Below are 22,145 nucleotides of genomic sequence, written 5' to 3' on the forward strand. Positions count from 1 at the left end.
CTTCTCGCCTTGTAATGTGTTGTAAGGCGTAGACCACTTCCCCTTTAAAATTGCACAACGTTCTTCAATAACACACATGCATACACAGATAGAGGGAGGGAGGGAGGGAGGAGAGAGAGAGAGAGAGAGAGAGAGAGAGAGAGAGAGAGAGAGAGAGAGAGAGAGAGAGAGAGAGAGAGAGAGAGAGAGAGAGAGAGAGAGAGAGAGAGAGAGATCGCTTCCTCTGTCATTGTGACGTAATTTGGCTATTTGTTCTGTTCGTATAAGTTCGTTGTTTGGTTTGGTAATAAATATTTCACAGAAAATAGTTTGTTAAAGAACAGAAGAGCAATGACTTCAATGATTGGTTGCCTTTTATTTCATAATGAAAATCAGATCATATATATTGTTTTTGAAAACTTCACGTAACTCTTTGATATTACACACACACACACACACACACACACACACACACACACACATTGTTTCCTCTGTCATTGTGACGTAATTCGGCTATTTGTTCTGTTCGTATAAGTTCGTTGTTTGTTTTGGTAATAAATAATTCACAGAAAATCGTTTGTTAAAGAACAAAAGAGCGATGGCTTCAGTGACTTTATTATTTCATAATAAAAATCTGATCATTGTTTTTGAAAACGTCACGTAACTCTTTGATAATACCCCCCCCCCCCCCCCCCCCCCCTCACCTCACCCATAACCTGCTATCACGAACTGTGAGCCGATACATTAAAAACACAACCAACCAACGATGTATGATAAAACTTTACTAAACGAAAGGGTCGAGACATCGCCCAGTGGTAAAGTGCTCTCCTGATGCGTGATCGGTCTGGGATGGATTCCAATGGGCTTTTTCTGTTTCCAACCAGCGCTCCACAACTGGTGCAACAAAGTCCGTGGTATGTGCTGTCCTGTCTGTGGGATGGTGCATATAAAAGATTCCTTGCTACTAATGGGAAAATGTAGCGGGTTTCCTTTCTGAGCCTACATGTCAAAATTACCAAATGTTTGACATCAAATAGCCGATGATTAACTTTTAATGAGTAACAATTCAAACACCAACACACGCGCATACATCATTTACATATAACAACAGTGTTACGACACATTGTTGACTTGAACTGGCCTCGGTGGTGTCGTGGTTAAGCCATCGGACATAAGGCTGATAGGTACTGGGTTCGCAGCCCGGTACCGACTCCCACCCAGAGCGAGTTTTAACGACTCAATGGGTAGGTGTAAGACCACTACACTCTTTTCTCTCTCTCTCACTAACCACTAACAACTAACTCACTGTCCTGGACAGACACCCCAGGACAGCGTGCTTGAATCTTAACTGGATATAAGCACGAAAATACGTTGAAATGAAAATGAAATGGGTGACTTGTCAAGTCCCACAGAATTGTGTTGTGGTCTACATTGCAAAGAGCTATATATCCGATATCGTGTTGTGGTCTACATTGCAGAGAGCTATATATCCGATATCGTGTTGTGGTCTACATTGCAGAGAGCTATATATCCGATATCGTGTTGTGGTCTACATTGCAAAGAGCTATACATCCGATATCGTGTTGTGGTCTACATTGCAGAGAGCTATACATCCGATATCGTGTTGTGGTCTACATTGCAAAGAGCTATATATCCGATATCGTGTTGTGGTCTACATTGCAAAGTGCTACATATCCGATATCGCGAACATACGACGAAGCGGGGCATGGTATAATGTAGAACTTTGTATATTATAATTGCGTCGCAGGATCGAACCACCTCGGTGGATCCATTCAGCTGATTGGGTTTTTTTCTCTCTTTCCAACCAGTGCACCACAACTGGACAAAGGCCATGGTATGTGTTTTCCTGTCTGTACATATAACAGATCCCTTGCTGCATTAGATAAAAATGTACCGGGTTTTCTCTGATGACTACGAGTCATAATTATTAAATTTTAATGAAACGATGTGCTCCAGTGGTGTCGTTAGAACAAAAATAAACAAAAATTATATATTATAAATACAGTTCCTAATTTAACACTATTTGACCTGCCTACTAGGTCCACCTTATGGCTAGGACTATATCAAATTCACATAGGCGACCACGTTAACGTTTGTGTTTAAAAACACTATATGCAATATATTAACCAAACTATGACCCATAAATAACAGCACTACAACCCCTACCTCAAAGTATTAACTGAAGAAAATGGTACCTTTCATGGCTCCTTTTCGGTATATCCAGATGCTTTTACAACACTCCTAGTTTCGCACAAAATTTGAGTATTTTTTTTACAGGTACCTAATACATGTTCCAAACACAAGGCTACTTGACACACTGGTAGTAGATGAAATAAAATTGCATACATTTTTAGCCCAGATAAAACTATTTTTTCACAACCAACACACTCACATTTATAACCAGTCACAGGACTTGTGGTGTTAACTTCTATATCAAAAGTTGGGTGCACCTTGAACTTTGACCTAGCCGGAAGTTATTTGGTTTAGTGCTGTCTATAGTCTAATATCCGCCATATTGGATTTGACCTATTTTCACATCGTTCCCTTTGGTCAATTTTGGTAGACTTTTGGTATATTAACCTAGAAGTACATAAATTCATTGGAAAACCTTTTGTTGCAATGTTTTGGAGGTCATCACCTAAAAGTACTTAAATTCATTGGAAAACCTTTTGTTGCAATGTTTTGGAGGTATATCACCTAAAAGTTGCAATGTTTTGGAGGTCATCACCTAAAAGTACTTAAATTCATTGGAAAACCTTTTGTTGCAATGTTTTAGAGGTCATCACTTAAAAGCAGCCAGATTAACTGGCGTAATTCGTGTTATTATTGTTTATCATGTCTTTTATTGTTGTTCTTGTCTGGGTTTTTTCTTCCTTCAGAATGTGAGAGCCAGTTTTACAACAATTTGTGTCCCTTGGTTGGAAGAATGAACGTCATAGAAGACATACCGGTCCGTCCTATATATCTATTAGCTCTTTGAGGATTTGAACTAGAATCATGGACTAAAGGGGAGTTGGGGCGGTGAGATAATGGTTGCTATAAATAGAAAAGTACTGTTGTCACTGGCAACGCAAGGTCAAGTCGTAGGCTATCAAACCTTAGTGTTCACTTCAAATAAATATACCGGCCTCGGTGGCGTCGTGGTTAGGCCATTCTATAGGCTGGTAGGTACTGTGTTCGGATCCCAGTCGAGGTATGGGTTTTTAATCCAGATACCGACCCCAAACCCCGAGTGAGTGCTCCGCAAGGCTCAATGGATAGGTGTAAACCACTTGCACCGACCAGTGATCCATAGCTGGTTCAACAAAGGCCATGGTTTGTGCTATCCTGCCTGTGGGAAGCGCAACTAAAAGATCCCTTGTTGCCTGTCGTAAAAGAGTAGCCTATGTGGCGACAGCGGGTTTCCTCTATAAAAAAACAGTGTCTGAATGATCATATGTTTGACGTCCAATAGCCGATGATAAGCTAAAAAAAATCAATGTGTTCTAGTGGCGTCGTTAATTAAAACAAACTTTACTTTTTACTTTTTCAAATAAATATCTGCGAATGGTTACGACGCAGTTACATTTAAACAGCTATTTAAGGATTGTCTGTTGTTTCTTTTATGTTTATCGGGGTATGAACAACAACAAATCATCCGTAAACTGTGTCATTCGGCGAAGTCATTCTCAAATAAGGTTGCGGATGATTTTTTTTGTAAATACCCAGATGAACGTAACAGAAGTAACTAACAATACTTATAACTAAATTTGAAACATACTTACTAATAATAACATTAAAAGTTCATATTTTATTGTGATTTTGTTTTTGTTTTTGTTTTTGTTTTTGTTTTTGTTTGTTTGTTAAATCAATAACGCTCAGATGATGATGATGATGATGATGATAACTAGTTTAACGTGCCCATATACCACTAGGGTTTCGAACACGCCCATCCCGAGTCCGACCTCCGATAAGATCGGTGACCCGACTCGTGATGGAGGAGGGGGGTGGGGGGGGGGGGGGGGGGGGGTGGTAGAGTTGAAAATGGGCAGAATTTTGAAAATAGCAATTAGTAAAAAAGTTAATAGAATAAATTTAAAAAAAAAAAAAAAAAAAAAAAGTTACAAGCCAAGAATAAAAAGAATTGACTGCTCGGCCGAATATTTATATAATTTGGAGCATTTTAGAAGGACAGTCCAAAATTAAATAAGAGAAAGAAGAGATAATCAGACTATTTAATAATAAAAAAAAGAGAGTAATTTCGGCATAAACTTTTGAACGCAGATCTAAAAGTTTAAAGTCCGATCGATATGTCCACGTGAGAGGCCTCGTTAAGGCCGTTTGGGTGCACAGCTTAAAGGGACGAGATGGGTTGCATCCCGTCAAGAAAACCCCTAGATTGACAGTCAACAGACGTTGAAGGTGTAGTGCTGTGCTGAAATACAGATCTTGAGAAGCCGGATCCGTCTGAACGAGTAAAGTATCAGACTAGGGTATAGTCCAGTCGTCATGGGTTGGTATAGTGGTGCGGACGGGTCCGACTCCGGAGAATACCAGATGGTATCACTATAAAGCAAAGTAAAGTCTAGAAAAGAGTAGTAGGGGCCGACCCCGCTTCCTATTTCTTCTTAGAGTGGGGCGGTCAATCTTCTAGTGATGCTAGGACAGGCTCGGACATGTAGAGACTAAATGCGAACAACCGTGGCGTTCTGCAGAATGGCCGTCATACGAGTCACGAAAAAACAAGTCAACATAGTCAGACGGAGAAATGACGTGGAGGCCAGGAATCTCGCTAAAAAAGAATCCAACCTGGTGGTGCAGACTGTCGAAACGACAAGCGTTCCAGCGTTCAATCAGTTCCAATGGTCGCATACATCCCAGTAGAAAACTTCATTTCGCTGACAAAAACAACGAAATGAAGGATTCCCAAGTCGTGCACACGAAAGCACGTGCAGTGTGCACCAGCGAAACAAACACGTCTCACCGCGTGGAGCTCCAGACTGGGAATGTAACGCTCAGTAAAACAAATTACCAACATAAAATGACGTCATCAGATATGACGTTCCCTAACGACGTAATTTGTACATTCGTAGAGATATTAACAAACTCCCGTTACTACGGCTGGACCAATGAATGCATATATTGTAATGAATGTAACAGAAATTTAATTATTTGTGAATGGTTACTTTAGTGACAATTAAACAGATATATGCGAATGGTTACCATACAGTTACATCTAAACATATATCTGCGAATGGTTATATTTAAACAGATATCGGCGAACGGTTACCATACAGTTACATCTAAACATATATCTGCGAATGGTTATATTTAAACAGATATCGGCGAACGGTTACCATACAGTTACATTTAAACATATCTGCGAATGGTTACCATACAGTTACATTTAAACATATCTGCGAATGGTTACGATACAGTTATATTTAAACAGATGTAGTTATATTTAAACATATATCTGGAATGGTTACGATAGTTATCTTTAGACAGATATCTGTGAATGATTACCATACAGTTATATTTAAACATATCTACGAATGGTTACGATATAGTTATATTTAAACATATATCTGCGAATGATTACCATACAGTTATATTTAAACATATATCTGAAAATTATTACCATACAGTTATATTTAAACATATATCTGTGAATGGTTATATTTAAACAAATATCTGCGAACGGTTACCATACAGTTACATTAAAAAATATATCTGCGAATGGTTACGATACAGTTATATTTTAACAGATGTAGTTATATTTAAACAGATATCTGCGAATGGTTACAATACAGTTATATTTAAACATATCTACGAATGGTTAAGACACAGTTATATTTTAACAGATGTATTTACATTTAAACATATATCTGCGAATGGTTACGATACAGTTATATTTTAACAGATGTATTTACATTTAAACAAATATCTGCGAATGGTTACGATACAGTTATATTTTAACAGATGTATTTACATTTAAACAAATATCTGCGAATGGTTACGATACAGTTATATTTTAACAGATGTATTTACATTTAAACATATATCTGCGAATGGTTACGATACAGTTATATTTTAACTGATGTATTTACATTTAAACAAATATCTGCGAATGGTTACGATACAGCTATATTTTAACAGATGTAGTTATATTTAAACAGATATCTGCGAATGGTTACGACCCAGATCGAGCTAAGAAGACACTCCCGCCTGGATTCGTCATCAAGAAATCCTCCATTAAAGGGGCGGGTCTAGGGGTGTTCACTACAGAGGCTATACCGAGCAGAACTCTGATTGGACCGTACGAAGGAGTCGTGTACAGAGACGTTAACAATAGCGTAGCAGACAATACATACACCTGGGTATAGTATACATACATACATACATACATATATATATATAGAGAGAGAGAGAGAGAGAGAGAGAGAGAGAGAGAGAGAGAGAGAGAGAGAGAGAGAGAGAGAGAGAGAGAGAGAGAGAGAGAGAGATACACATATAGATATATAGGTAGACAGGTAGATAGATAGATAGATAGATAGATAGATAGATAGACAGATAGATAGTGAAACCTGTCTAAAGCGAAATAGTATTAATTATATAGTTGAAAAAACAACTTTAAAACGAATTCACACAAAACACAAACAAGATGAAAATGCATTATACATGATCCCCAAGTTAGATAGATACATAGATAAATCTACAGATAGATAGAGAGATAGAGAGAGAGAGAGAGCGACAGATAGATAGCGAGGTAGAGAGGTAGATAGATAAATATATATAAAGATACATAGATACGATATATATATATATATATATATATATATATATATGTAACAGAAAAATATCAACCTTCACTGAAGGCATTCGAACCACAGACTCTCAGTACGAGAGTCCAGTACTCTACCAACTGAGCTAATGGGGAAATTCCCACTAGCTACTGCCAGTAGAAGCACTTTATATCAACACTACTACATATTCCCCCCTCAAGTGAAGCTACGTCCCGGAGCTGTGGGCCACGGGCAGTTGAACTGTTACGGGTCCCGACTGGGTTATAATTGTATTCTTGTGTTAAGAATACACCCAGTTCCTACGTCGGCTCCAAATGTAACAGAAAAATATCAACCTTCACTGAAGGGATTCGAACCACAGACTCTCAGTACGAGAGTCCAGTGCTCTACCAACTGAGCTAATGGGGAAATTCCCACTAGCTACTGCCAGTAGGAGCACTTTATATCAACACTACTACATACATATATATATATATATATATATATATATATATATATGTGTGTGTGTGTGTGTGTGTGTGTATGTGTGTGTGTGTGTGTGTGTGTGTGTGTGTGTGTGTGTGTGTGTAGATAGATAGATAGATAGATAGATAGATAGATAGATAGATAGCCAGATAGATAGATTGTTTCTTTGTTTTGTATAACGACACCACTGGAGCACATTGATTTATTAATCATCGGATATTGTAGGTAAAACATTTGGTAATTTTGACATATAGTCTTAGAGAGGAAACCCGCTACGTACATACGTACATATAAATAGTGAATAGTGTGTCCAATATTGCAGACATTGCATTTTTGTTTTACTTTTTAATAGTATTTCTTTTTTCTGATATTATATTCAGCTCGTTAGTGGCAATTTTCCATTTCATCTCGTAATTACCGGAGGGAAGGAAATGTTTTATTTAACGACGCACTCAACACATTTTTTATTTACGGTTATATGGCGTCAGACATATGATTAAGGACCACAAGGATATTGAGAGAGGAAACCCGCTGTCACCACTTCATGCGCTACTCTTTTCGATTAGCAGCAAGGGATCTTTTATATGCACCATCCCACAGACAGGATAGTACATACCACGGCCTTTGTTACACCAGTTGTGGGGCACTGGCTGGGACGAGAAATAGCCCAATGGATCCGTAGTTACCGGTTTCAGGTGATTATATATATATATATATAATATATATATATATATATATATATATATATAGATATATATATATATATATATATATGCAGAAGGTTATCGGGGATAATAACTCATTGGTGAACGCGATGGACCGATCACGGAGCAACTGGCTACGCTATATTAACACCGCACCACAATACAAAGCTCAGAACTTGGAACACGTGCAGTGCAACGGTCAAGTATGTATCTAGAAAGTAATGCCAAAAATAGATTTAACATTACTTCTTTCTGTTATTATCATCGACAAATTGATATATCATTTTCCGAGTAAATACTATCTTGTAACTTGATGAGGCTAATGCTAAAATAGGTTGATTGTAGCTAGATAGATAATGATTTAATTCTGACTCGCCATGTTCATACTAATTTTAAACCTTGCAATATTATTAAAGCTGTGTTTGTAGTTTGTATCAGTAAATGAGTTTAGAACGGGAAGTCTGGACCTTTAAATCGGGTTTTAATAGCCTGCCATTGACTGGACCTTTAAATCGGGTTTTAATAGCGTGCAAATGACTGGACCTTTAAATCGGGTTTTAATAGCCTGCCAATGACTGGACCTTTAAATCGGGTTTTAATAGCCTGCCAATGACTGGACCTTTAAATCGGGTTTTAATAGCCTGCCAATGACTGGACTTTTAAATCGGGTTTTAATAGCCTGCCAATGACTGGACCTTTAAATCGGGTTTTAATAGCCTGCCAATGGCTCACATGAGGTGGGTTTGCTTTCTTTTGATTTTGTATGTTTTTGTTGTTGTTGGTATGTTTTCTATTATTTGTTGTCTGTTGTTGTTGTTTTTGTTGTTTTTGTTGTTGCTGCTGCTGTTGTCGTTTACTTTTGTTGTTGTTGTTGCTGCTGCTGCGTTGTTTTTGTTAGTGTTGTTGTTGTTGTTGTTTTTGTTGTTGTTGCTGCTGCTGTTGTTGTTTGTTGTTGTTGTTGTTGTTGCTGTTGTTTTCGTTTGCTGCTGTTGTTGCTGCTGCTGCTGTCTTTGTTGTTTTTGTTGTGGGTTTTTTTTTCTTTTTTTGCTGCTGCTGTTAAATTCATTTAATATCAAACCATTTTGCTTTGAGGCATATATCATTCTGAAAGTACATACCAGTATATTACATAGTGTCTCAAACATGTGGGGTGTTATCTGTGGAATTTGGGGGTTTCCCCCTCCAAACGTTTTACTTTTAAACAAAATTATATAATTATAAGTATGTTATCAATTATTGACTATTATAATATGATAACAATAATGATGATGGTGGTGGTGTTGGTGGTGGTGGTGGTGGTAGTCGTGTTGGTGGTGATGATGTGGTGGTGGTGATGCTGTGGTGGTGGTGGTGGTGATGATGTGGTGGTGGTGGTGGTGGTGATGTGGTGGTGGTGGTAGTCTTGTTGGTGGTGATGGTAGTGGTGAAGGTGGTGATGGTGTGGTAGTGGTGGTGATAGTGGTGGTGGTGATGATGATGGTGATTGTGGTGATGACGATTATGGTGGTGGTGGTGATGATGATGATGATGATGACGATGATGATGATGATGACGATGATGATGATGATGATTATTTTTCATTGCTCCACTACCAGGTGTACTATTACACAACTGAACGGATCAGCCGGGGTGAAGAGTTGTTTGTGTGGTATGGCGAGCGCTATGACAAATACCTTAACATTGAGAGATCTCTGACGACGAGGAACGATCGCTATGATGGTTCGTAGTTCACATTATCAACAGTATCATCTGTTTGTCTCTGTTTGTCTCTCTGTCCGTCTCTCTGTCTGGACGTGTGGTTCGGGAAGGGGACGTGGATGGAAACATGGCTGGTGTTCACACTGAGGAATGGAGGAGACTTCTTAATATACTGTTAAAAATAAGTAGGGGATATTCCATTTCAAATATAAAAAATTATAGAATGAATAAAACTAAGTGCATAATGTGTGTTAATGTTCCCACTCAAAGAACATGAAAAAACCACCAATTGTTTTGATCGCGAAGCACGTGACGTGACGTTGCACGTGCGAAGGGTGTGATTGGAAATTGAACACTTAGTTTGTGCGTACGTTGTTGTGTGCACACTGTGGCAATATTCTTTCTTGTTTGTTACTGGAACATTAAATCATAACTTTGCTGGCACATTCCTTACAACATTGTGTAACTTTTCACAACGTCAGGAATATCTCAGGGCTGTTGGCATGCTCCAAGATGGCACCACCCAGCTAATTGTGGCCGGTAGACTTAGTGTGTCACAATCAGTCATTAGCCGATTGTGGGCCCCGATATCGAGAAACCAGAAATGTGGATGATCATCCCCGTTCAGGACGGCCAAGGGCCACACCTCCGGTTCAGGACCGCTTGATTAGGACTTGCACGTTGAAGAATCGAAGTCAATCAGCCAATCAAATCGCAAGTTACAGTGTCTGGTCAGACTATGCGTAACAGACTGCATAGAAGTAACATCCATGCATGTCGACCCTTCGTTACCCCATATTTGACTGCGAGGCACATTGCTGCCAGATGTCAATGCTGTACACATCGTAGACATTGGGCTAACATGCGTTGTGCTTGGGTAATGTTTTCATACGAGTCCAGATTCACACTAGACTTCCACGATCGACGACAGCGTGTCTCGCGACGTCCCAGTGAACGCTACGCCAACGTCAACGTTCGTCCTCATGACCGATTTGGAGGAGGTTCGTTATGGTGTGGGGTGGCATCACCATGATTGTCAGAACCCAGCTGCATATAATCATGGTAGGGTCACTGGGCAGTACTACCGTGACAACATCCTTGCATGGGCGGATTCAAGGGGGGGGGGGGGGGGGGGGACCAGGGGGACGCGTCCCCCCAAAAAATTTTTCAAGTGCCCTCAAAATGTCCAAGTGCCCTTTTTGTTTGTAGAATTTTTTTTTTTTTTAAGTAAACAATAATTATATTGTAGATAAATGAAATCAAGATTTTCGTGTACATGCGCAAGCTTGCAGATATGTGTCTGTGTTATTGAGTCTCAATGGGGCCCCATTGAGGTTCTAACGCGAGTGACGCCAATTTACTTCATTATTGCTAGTATATTATGACTTAGAACTGTAGGAATTCATATTAATTGTAAATATCAAAACTTGTAGTAAGGTGCCCTTTTGACGAGTCAATGTGCCCTTCTTTTTTGGTCCCCCCCCCCCCTAAAAATATTTCCTGGATCCGCCCATGCCTTGCACCGATCGTTGTATCCTTTGCACGTCATCCTGGACGCCATTTTGTTTTTAGGACGACAACGCCCGTGCTCACCGGAGTCTACTGGTCAATGCATGAATGCATGAATGAATGAATGAATGATGAATGTTTAACGACACCCCAGCACTGCTAATTGCCTATCTGTAGCAACAGAACCTCACCACACTACCATGGCCAGCCCTAAACTCAGACCTTTCGCCCATTGAGCACATGTGGGACATCATCGGACGACGTCTCCGAGAACGTCAACGTCAGCGAACAACTCTCGCTGCCGCTCTCCAAGAGGAATAGGACAATGGGCCCACCGATGGGGATCGATCCCAAAACGACCGCGCATTGAGCTGACGCTTTACCACTGGGCTACGTCCCGCCCCCTTACCCGTTACTAGTGCAAATGTTGAAAACGTCAAATTGACAAGCACCACTCCAGTTGCCTATCTGTGTCTCCTCCGGACTACATCACTATCCTGGCTATAATCTTTAATGCCAATCCCTTGTCACATGAGTGCTTTTGTTTTACCATTAATTAATATTGCAATAAAAAGTAATACATCTCTGTTATATTGTGTTATATTTGAATATCCCCTACTTATTTTGAACATAATACTCGTATATTGATGCATTGTTGTTGGTGGTGGTGGTGGTGGTGGTGGTGGTGATGAAAATGTTAATGATGTAATGATGTTGATGGAGTGATGATGTGATGATGACCATGATGGTGATGATGATGATGATGATGATGATGATTTTTATGATGATGATTATGATGATGTTATTGTTACAGAAACCAAGTGGCCGTTTTTCTACACGTGTCCTGAAGGGAACTGTGCTCCGAGAATATGTTCACTGCCACCTCCCTGTACAGAGGATGATCATACAGAACAATGCTTCGGAGGGTATCACGAGGTGACAGTGAAGTAAATAAATCTCCACTAACAACAATAACAGAGTAAAATAGCTCATTACCCACCTCCCTGTACAGAGGATGACCATACAGAGCGATGCTTTGGTGTAAATACGGGTCATTCTACAGAAAGCATCACTTGTCAAAATACAAATTCAAAATAAAACAATTAAAAGATATAAAGTTTTATTGTTATTTTTTTTGGAAACTAGATGAACAAAGAAACATAAAACCATATCTGGCCACGCAGAACTGTAATCGGCCTGCACGTGCAAACACATCTTACTCTATGAACAAGCTCATTATGTCATTGGTGTTACCGGACAAATGGATAATTTAGGAGTGTGAATCAACTGGTTTATAGTGATCAGTAGTACATGGATGTGTTATTTGGGTGTCCATAATAACATATTTTGAATAACTTTAGCATTAAAATCTATCCAAGGGTGTAATTTTGCATTTCTACGCAGCTATTCTATGTGACTTAAATAATACACTGTGGCAGTTTTAATTATTTAAAAATATGGATTCAAAGTCATAAAGGTAGACGGTATGCTATCCTTAATAAACAATTTAAATTTCAAAAATAAAGTTTTTTGAGAAATGACAGTTAAAATATTCTTGCGTAACAACAATGACAAAAAAGTAAGGCCAATGACGATGTGTAACACCAATGGCATCCAAGACTCTACCCTTGAAACACGATTATTTTTTACACTACCACTACGTCTACTTGTAATAAATATTTCCTTAAATGTTGTTGTTGTTTGTTTGTTATTGGGTTGGGGGTTTTTCAGCCTACAACTAGTAGAGGCCTGTTTCTGGGAACATATTGATAAAGTTAAGATACAAGACGTTTGCTCACTAAGCGCTGACCTAATTAAATTCAATGGTTAAGTAACGTTTTGGCATTGGCTTTTTCATTGCCGGCTCTCCATGGATTACCATGCAATCAATTAATTTATTACAACGTACTTGAAAATAGATACGGTAACATAGTGTAGTCACGGCATAGATTAACACAATTAATAATTACAATATGCAGAGGTATATATTATTGAAGATGCTTTGCTGATAGCATACGCCACTGCACAGGCATTGATTTTTTTAATTAAAATTATAATTATCACAGTAACAAATACATTTCAGTGCATTCCAGTACGGCACATCTGTTGCCGTATCACTACCGACTTGAACCTACACTTACCGGTTCATTTCCATTTGGTTAGAATGCCATTTGATCGAACAATAAATTGTAAAAAATAACGAGTGAATCGCTAACCATCTAACGGTTACATCCATTTGAACCAGTCAACTTTTCTTTAACAGAATAACAAGAAGGATATAACAATAACATGTTATAAAACTGTTAGAAAATATCACATTTTAATGAACGTTTTAGTGAATAATACTTGAGGGATAGTTTGACAGTTTGAATGTCATTGTGTGATTAGTGTCAATGTTATGCAAGTTTAATATTAATATGAGTTAAAATATAGTACCGGAGTACACCTTGCTTAACTTCATTATTAATTAGTCACAAGGTATTTTAAACAAATGTAAAACAAATTAGAGACATCTCGAATAATATATTTGTTAATATAATTAAACGCTTAATCTATTTTACTATTATTAACAGACCCAAACGAATAGAAGCTTGGTCGTGTAATTTTAAGCAAATCCATTTTATAAGCAACTAAACGTCCCAAGTAAAGATTGTGCATACCTGTCCATTATTATGCAGGTAATGCTATGATCTTATCTTTAAGACCAATTGAAATGGAGACGTAGACGTAATAGGATGACACCCACTAAACTTACTGCAGGTCTTGGAGGCTACAGGTAGAAAGGTTGTCTTTATCACAGTCCATGCTCACCCCTCCAACGAGTGGGTGCATTTTGGTAACTGTTCACTGGTGAGCCATAATTCATCTTGGTAGGCAACCTGTTTTGAGTGCTACAGTCAGGCATCCTGGTGTAAAATGAAATGGTTTTTATTATCTTCCTCTTGCTTCGTTAACAATTTTCAGGTCGCTGGATTTATCATTGTCACGGGGATTCTATAATACCCGTAACTGGATGAAACACGATTATCCAAATATCTCTCCTAACTGTATATCTATTAGATCTCTCTGTATCGAGCAGTTATACCCGCTGTGGCTCGTCTCTAGGTATGATCAGAGATAAGATCTTATATAAAGTATATATTATTATAGAACGTTTAGTTCACTAGAAAACACAACAAAAACACAATACACTTTGGAATCTGTACTAACCTACGCTGACAAATGTACTGCCGCAGTAGTTAATTAATAACAACAACAACAATAATAACAACCTAGAACTGATCACTTAATTAGTTAATCTCTAGGTGTCTAGTTTACACAATATGCTAATCACTTCACCGTGACACAACACCCACACGTGTGATAATTAAGAAACGCTAGCACACACACGTGCGATAATGGAGAAACGCTTCCAGGGGAACTTAATTAATAAAGGAATTACAACACTATTCCTAACTGGTTAATTTTTAATTAACCCTAACTACTCATTCAATAACCTTGTAATACAGAATTAATACTGGTACCTATCACAATAAAGACAATAACCTACAGTTTACCTAGGTCTTCTAGGATGACTGGCTAAGCTTTTTATAATTATTTAGGACAGTGAGCCTACAGATTACTGCGTCAGATGACCGGCAGCACCGTCTAAATAATATTGGTATAATACAGTATTAAAATATTTAAAGTCACATCAATCACATCAAGGTTATACACAGAGCAGAAAATATATATTTACCAAAGTCCCGTCTGAACTAATATAGATCGTTCAGTGGACGGACAGCGATCCCCTGGATACTTCCAAAATGTTTCTCCTCGATATCTCTAAATCCTAGCTATTTGTTCAAAACTCTCAGAGACAACGAATATCGCCTGGGGGTACATCGCGGCACCGAATCCCTACAAGTGCTATTTCCACCGCGACCAAGCGGTATTTTTTTTTCTTCAGATCATCAGACTTAATGTCGCCAGTTCGCTAGAGATTCCATGGTCGCGCGGAGGTATTACGTAACTACTGGCCACATGGCCTCCGCAACTGGCTGGGTGTGTATTAGAAACAGCTCGATGACCGTCGCGCAAAGGTATCACGTAACAAGTTGTCCATCTGAGCTTAAGTGCAATTTGGAACTGCACACGGCCTTCTAAAACAATTAATATCGCCACAGGCGAAAGAAATTAAGAGCATGTACCGTCACAATCATACAAGATAACTGTAATGCGTTTCAGTAGCTGGAGATATAGACCATCTGTATCTGCTTTGGTGTAAGCGTTGAGTGTCATATTGGTAAAGACATGGGTCACATCAGGGTAGCAGTTCCATCCACACCAGACTGGCCATATAGTTTGGGGTGGGGGGGGTTTTCTCGAAAAAAGCAAAGTAGTGTTAACATCCTCTGAAGATGTTTGATGAGCACCAAGGCCAGGGATTTCACTTTAGCCAGGATGCCCGCTTCCTTCAATACCTATTCTTTGTTTTGTCTCCCGTGGATGCTTTGATTACTGTTCATGATATATGTGTCCTATGCCAACACAAGGAGGTCGGTATCGGATGCAATTGTGGGTTTCCCTCGAATGTTTGACCCGACATGGGGAATGATTACTCAACAAACACTGTAGGATTCGTGTATTCCGGGCTCGGATGATACTGAGATAGACAGAGAACACGGGACACGACTCTGTGAATAGTCCCATACCGAAATGGAAGTACTGTGGTTTCACCATTCATCTTATCATCATCCATATAATTAAGTTTATGTCAAAAAAAAAAAAAAAAGGTCGTGGCTAGCATACTCATGAAATGTCAGGTTACTGGTAAAAACAAGGTTCTATGAAACTGGACTGACAAAGAGTAACTATTTGTATTCCACACTACCAATATTGCCACTGTAGACTGCCGCGAAGAGAAATAATCGTTACGTTTGGTGCCACAGTTATTATTCAAGCAAATGTTCGTTCAATGCCACCATGTGACTACGAGGAATCAGACACCATACTTTTAATTCATGTGCAGAACGTTATTATGAACGACTGTACCAGCTCTCTTGTCTCCACTGTTAACACAAATATATATGCTGTCCCAATTGGCAAGTTTCATCATTTGTTTACCTTGTGTAAAACAAATGTGAGAATATGGTTTGCCTGTGGTACAGGTACATACTTTACATATCATCACATCAATGGTATATACATGTATATTACGTCCTGGAAAAGAGACATACTTGTCCCTGCTTCTTTTCCATAGCTTAACAGGATATAATACTACCTGTGCTTTCTTTGGAAAAAAGGGTAAAAGGACTACACGGGGTGCATGGAACTGCTATCCTGCTGTAACCAGTGCCTTTACCTAACACCCGTTGTCTTTGCCTTACACCAAAGTATATGCAACTCCAGCTCTTCGCTGTAAGTTTTTTATAACAAGACCAGTGACAAGGAACATGTTGACGAAGCAAGGAATATGTTGTACTGTCAGAATGGAACAACAATGAAAACCATTTCATCATTTTAGGATGTCTTGCTACAGCACCCACATTTGCTCAATCTGTGAGTCATCAGTGGACAGAATGAATGAATTGCATCTACTCCAGAGGGGTGGGGGTGGTCTTTTGATAAAGCCAGTCTTGCGTTCCTATATGCAGTACCAAACCTGTGACCCTCAAAGTGGATTGGCACTATATGTATACGATAAAAGAAGCCCGATGTGTGTGTGTGTGTGTGTGTGTGTGTGTGTGCGTGTGTGTGTGTGTGTGTGTGTGTGTTTGTGTGTGTGTGTGTGTGTGTGTGTGTGTGTGTGTGTGTGTTTATGTGTGTGTTTATTTGCGTGTGTGGTAATAGTATATGCTTGCGTGTGTGGGAGGGTTTGAAAGAACGTTATTTATATACATAGCTAGATATCTTCAGAAACACAATAAACACTAGCATATTAAATATCAGGATCCAAAATATAATGCAAAATTTTTAAAATTAATTTGTATTAGTAATCAAGGCATTGTATTAGCTATAACCAGACAAGCTGCCACAGCTTCAATTTAGTAAATCTAACTTCATCATCGCTAAGAAACAGCATTATTGGCCTGGAGACAACCATATTGGAATCACTCTATACTGTTTAAGCATTTATTAATACCCAAAACTTAATAAATGTTGTTTTTAAACTATATTGTAATATTTCCAAACTTAGTAAAGGTTTAAAATGCAAGCAGCTAAAGAGAATGACGACTCTATCGGAACTAGATGCAAATATATCAAAATCGAGGCGGCCACATTGCTGACGTAATTTGATCATGTCCCCCCCCCCCCACCAACCCCCCACCCATCCCACCCCCACCCCACTCAAACCCGAGAGAGAGGAAACCCGCTGTCGCCACTTCATGGGCTGCTCTTTTCGATTAGCAGCAAGGGATCTTTTATATGCACCATCCACAAGACAGGATAGTACATACCACGGCGTTTGTTACACCAGTTGTGGAGCACTGGCTTGAATGAGTAACCATAATGCTAATACCCATACTAGATACTATGTTGAAGAGGCGCCATAATATTTACTAGTTATAGTATATTACTAGATTTTTCTACTCGTCCTCATCCATTATCATAAGACCGGCCTCGGTAGCGTCGTGGTTAGCCATCGGTCTACAGGCTGGTAGGTACTGGGGTCGGATCCCAGTCGAGGCATGGGGGTTTTAATCCAGATACCGACTCCAAACCCTGAGTGAGTGCTCCGCAAGGCTCAATGGGTAGGTGTAAACCACTAGCACCGACCTGTGATCCATAACTGGTTCAACAAAGGCCATGGTTTGTGTTATCCTGCCTGTGGGAAGCGCAAATAAAAGATTCCTTGCTGCCTGTCGTAAAAGAGTAGCCTATGTGGCGACAGCGGGTTTCCTCTCGAAATCTGTGTGGTCCTTAACCATATGTCTGACGCCATATAACCGTAAATAAAATGTGTTGAGTGCGTCGTTAAATAAAACATTTCTTTTTTCCATTATCATAAGCGTGTAGGACGACTTTACGGAGGAGTTGGAGACGGTAAAGCGCTCGCTTGATCCGCCGTCGGTATGTTATCGATCCCCGTCAGTGGGCCAATTGGCTATTTCTCGTTCCAGCCAGTGCACCACGACTTCTATATCAAAAACCGTGGTATGTGCTATCCTGTCTGTGGGATGGTGCATATAAAAGATCCTTTGCTACTAATAAAAATTATAGCTAGAGTCCTCTCTAAGACTATATGTCAAAATTACCAAATGTTGACATCCAATAGCCGATGATTAATAAATCAATATGCTCTAGTGGTATTGTTAAACAAAACAACCTGTTTTTCATCAGGAGTCGGAGAATTTGGAAAGAAATCGAAAACATTTACGTTTCCAAGATTTCAGTATAAGCACTGGAGTAGGCACGCACTTCAAGAAAATGTTTTGTTACAGGAACACAACATATAACGTATCAGAATGACCTGCCTAAAAATATCGGATTTTGCTTTGGAACACCCCTCATAGTAGATCATCCCATCTTATACAGTTACGACCATTCTCCAAGTCGTTTCTCTCTCCATCTACTGTCATAATGTCCTGGGCCGCGTTCCACGAATCAATCTTAGCCTAAGATCACCTTAAGTGCATAGCTGCCTAATGTACTTAAGGTGATCTTAGGTCTAAGATCGCTTCGTGGAACGGTGCCATGAGGTGTACTGACAAGTATTTTTTCTCTCTCATTGTTGGTTGTTGTTTTTGTTGTTGTTTAATTATTTAATATGTAGTCGTGTACTTAATATTTCACATTTTAAACAAGAATTTTGTGTTTCTTTTCGACACGTCTGACACGCTGTGAATCTAGCGGACATTTTTGTTTAAACTTTGTTTGAACACCTATATGACTAGCCTAATATTGCACTGTAAAAACATAAATATTTCAGCTTAGTGGAGCAGCAGAGAGGGGAGAACCGGTCTTGGTGGTGTCGTGGTTAAGCCATCGGACTATAGGCTGGTAGGTACAGGGTTCGCAGCCCGGTACCGGCTCCAACCCAGAGCGAGTTCTTAAGGGCTCAATGGGTAGGTGTAAGGCCACTACACCCTTTTCTCTTTCACTAACCACTGATCAACTTACAACTAACCCACTGTCCTGGACAGACAGTCCAGATAGCTAAGGTGTGTACCCAGGACAGCGTTCTTGAACCTTAATTGGATATAAGCACGAAAATACGTTGAAATGAAATGAGAGGGGAGATCATCCGAACCCCGAAACTTACGCCCTTGATTTGGTATACTGCAAGAATATTGTAGTCCTGTTTTTAATACTAGATTTATTTTCAGATTTTGAAGAAGAATTTCGAAGCATTGTTTCTGATAGATGGTAAGGACAGGTCAAGGTCGAACTGGCTGAGGTACGTGAACATCGTGAGATTCGCAGACGCCCTCAACGTGAAGACCGCGCAGTGTCGAGATAAGATGTATTACAACACCGTCAAACCGGTTTCAGCCGGCCAAGAGCTGTTGCCACTACACGGGCTACTCTTTCCGATTAGCAGCAAGGGATCTTTTATTATTATCGTCGTTTTTGTAGGTGTTACTATCTTCGTCGTATTGTCATTATCATTGTTGTCGTCGTTGTAGTTGTTACTATCGTCGTTGTTGTAGTTGTTATTATAGTCGTTGTTGTAGTAGTTGTTACTATTGTGGGGCGGGACATAGCCCAGTTGATAAAGCGTTCGCTTGATGCGCGGTCGGTCTAGGATCGATCCCCGTCGGTGGGCCCATTGAACTATTTCTCGCTCCATCCAGTGCACCACGACTGGTATACCAAAGGTCGTGTTATGTGTTATCTTGTCTGTGGGATGGTACATATAAAAGATCCCTTGCTGTTAATCAAAAATAGCAGCCCATGAAGTAGCGACAGCGGGTTTCTTTTCTGGATATGTGTGTGGTCCTCAACCATATCATATGTCCGACGCCATATAACCGTAAATAAAATGTGTTGAGTGCGTTGTTAAATAAAACATTTCCTTCCTTCCTTATTACTACTGTCGTCGTTGTAGTTGTTATTATCGTCGTCGTTGTAGTTGTTATTATCGTCGTCGTTGTAGTTGTTATTATCGTCGTCGTTGTAGTTGTTATTATCGTCGTCGTTGTAGTTGTTATTATCGTCGTCGTTGTAGTTGTTATTATCGTCGTCGTTGTAGTTGTTATTATCGTCGTCGTTGTAGTTGTTATTATCGTCGTCGTTGTAGTTGTTATTATCGTCGTCGTTGTTGTTGTTGTTTCACATAGACGGCCACCCAGTGGATGGAGGTGGAGTCTCGACTGAGTACACCAAACTCCACGAGTATCAAAATCTAAACAAGACGTGTAATTATCACCAGTGTGTTTATACTCGTACCAGCCCGTCCTATAAGTATAATTTTCAATTTTCAGTTTGGGTGACATAAAAATGGAAAATGTTCTGTTTTTCGTACGCTGTTTGTAAAAAACATTGATCAGGATGTAAAAGAGAAATAGTGCAGAATGAATTCTAGCTTTCGGCTTTAATATTTTTAAATATATTTAGTAGGTTAAACTAATCTCTGAATGTAACATCCTTTGGATCCTGTAGATGGGTATAGTTAAAAGCCTGAACTAAGCTATGGAAATATACTAAGACAACAGAGGTTAGCAATGTATTACTCCTACATTGTAATTTAATATACAAACTACATTCGATGACATGACATGTGCATATTTTATTGTGTTCCATGTCTGATTTTTTTTTCAGAACCAAACTACAGCAACTAGACAACTTTATCATCACGTGACCAGTAGCAACGTTTATCAACAAGTGACAGTTATTATTTCTTGTTGCTATCTGTGTGATCCTTGATTTCTTTCCATCAGTATATGTACACGATTAGTATCACACAATCTTGTCAATACTGCCTAATACAATCTAATTAAAAGTAGCTCCACTATTACATAGTCTCGCCTGATATTTTTAGAATTTCCATGCTCCCGAATAACGCTATAAAAGGTGAAATGTAATCGGTCGATATTTAAATTGTTATTTATAGATGAAATGTCACCGGGACATGGGGGTCCACGCAATGCTGTTAGATATACTGGTAGACTCAGTAGAGCTAATTTTAATCATATTGTGCCTAATAAAACTGTTTTAGAAATACTCTTAAGTGCCAAGTGTCGCTCCCCAAGTCTGTAACCGAAACTACTTCAAGTACATTTAGGTATGTTTTTACATTTGGTTCAAAAGCATTACATATTGTATTTTCCATGTTCACAAAAACGTTTCTATTATTTTAGTCGAATGACTAAAGAGTTAGAAAAGAGGATTATGAAAGGTTCGGGTGGTGCAGTAATCACTTCGTTCAGATACTGTTTCCTATCAGAGAGAGAGAGTGAGAGAGAGAGAGAGAGAGAGAGAGAGAGAGAGAGAGAGAGAGAGAGAGAGAGAGAGAGAGAGAAGAGAGAGGGGAGGGGGGGAGACAGAACGAGAGAGAGGGAGAGAGAGAGAGAGAGAGAGAGAGAGAGAGAGAGAGAGAGAGAGAGAGAGAGAGAGAGAGAGAGAAACAGAACACACAGAGAGAGAGAGAGAGAGAGAGAGAGAGAGAGAGAGAGAGAGGGAGGGGAGGGAGGGGGGGGGGGGAGAGGCAGAACAGAGAGAGAGAAAGAGAGAGGGAGAGACAGAAGAGAGAGAGAGATGGACAGATAGTTTGAGGATGGAACCCTTACACGTGAGGCAGAGAATCCAAGGAATGAACTGTGCAACACCCATATTGTGTTCTGCAGTAAAATTATTGAGCAAACAGTAAATAACCAATGTTCTACACCTTCAACAGCTAATTGAAAAAAAAACGATGATGTATGAGGAAATGAGAACAGTGGCGTGGGCCAGTGGGGGGGGGGGGGGGGGGGGGGGGGTGGGGGGGGGGGGGGGGGGGGGGGGGGGGGGGGGGGGGGGGGGGGTGGGGGGGGGGGGGGGGGGGGGGGGGGGGGGGGGGGGG

The 22,145-nt window shown here is 39.7% G+C and overlaps 1 protein-coding gene across 3 annotated transcripts in view; it reads left to right on the forward strand.

The window, feature by feature from the left end:
* Nucleotides 1–12,268, forward strand: part of LOC121386925 — a 38,812-nt gene extending 26,544 nt beyond the window's left edge. The window contains exons 6-10 of one of the 3 annotated variants that reach the window (XM_041517973.1): nucleotides 2,880–2,950; nucleotides 6,159–6,359; nucleotides 8,029–8,157; nucleotides 9,550–9,673; nucleotides 11,976–12,268. In XM_041517973.1, the coding sequence (XP_041373907.1) occupies nucleotides 2,880–2,950; nucleotides 6,159–6,359; nucleotides 8,029–8,157; nucleotides 9,550–9,673; nucleotides 11,976–12,112 (662 nt within the window). In that variant the 3' untranslated portion in view covers nucleotides 12,113–12,268. The remainder of the gene's footprint in view (nucleotides 1–2,879; nucleotides 2,951–6,158; nucleotides 6,360–8,028; nucleotides 8,158–9,549; nucleotides 9,674–11,975) is intronic. The other 2 variants (XM_041517974.1, XM_041517976.1) reach the window with 2 other exon arrangements.
* The last annotated feature ends 9,877 nt before the right edge of the window (nucleotides 12,269–22,145 follow it).

Source organism: Gigantopelta aegis, chromosome 12 (assembly GCF_016097555.1).
Source record: "Gigantopelta aegis isolate Gae_Host chromosome 12, Gae_host_genome, whole genome shotgun sequence".
Classification (NCBI taxonomy): domain Eukaryota; kingdom Metazoa; phylum Mollusca; class Gastropoda; order Neomphalida; family Peltospiridae; genus Gigantopelta; species Gigantopelta aegis.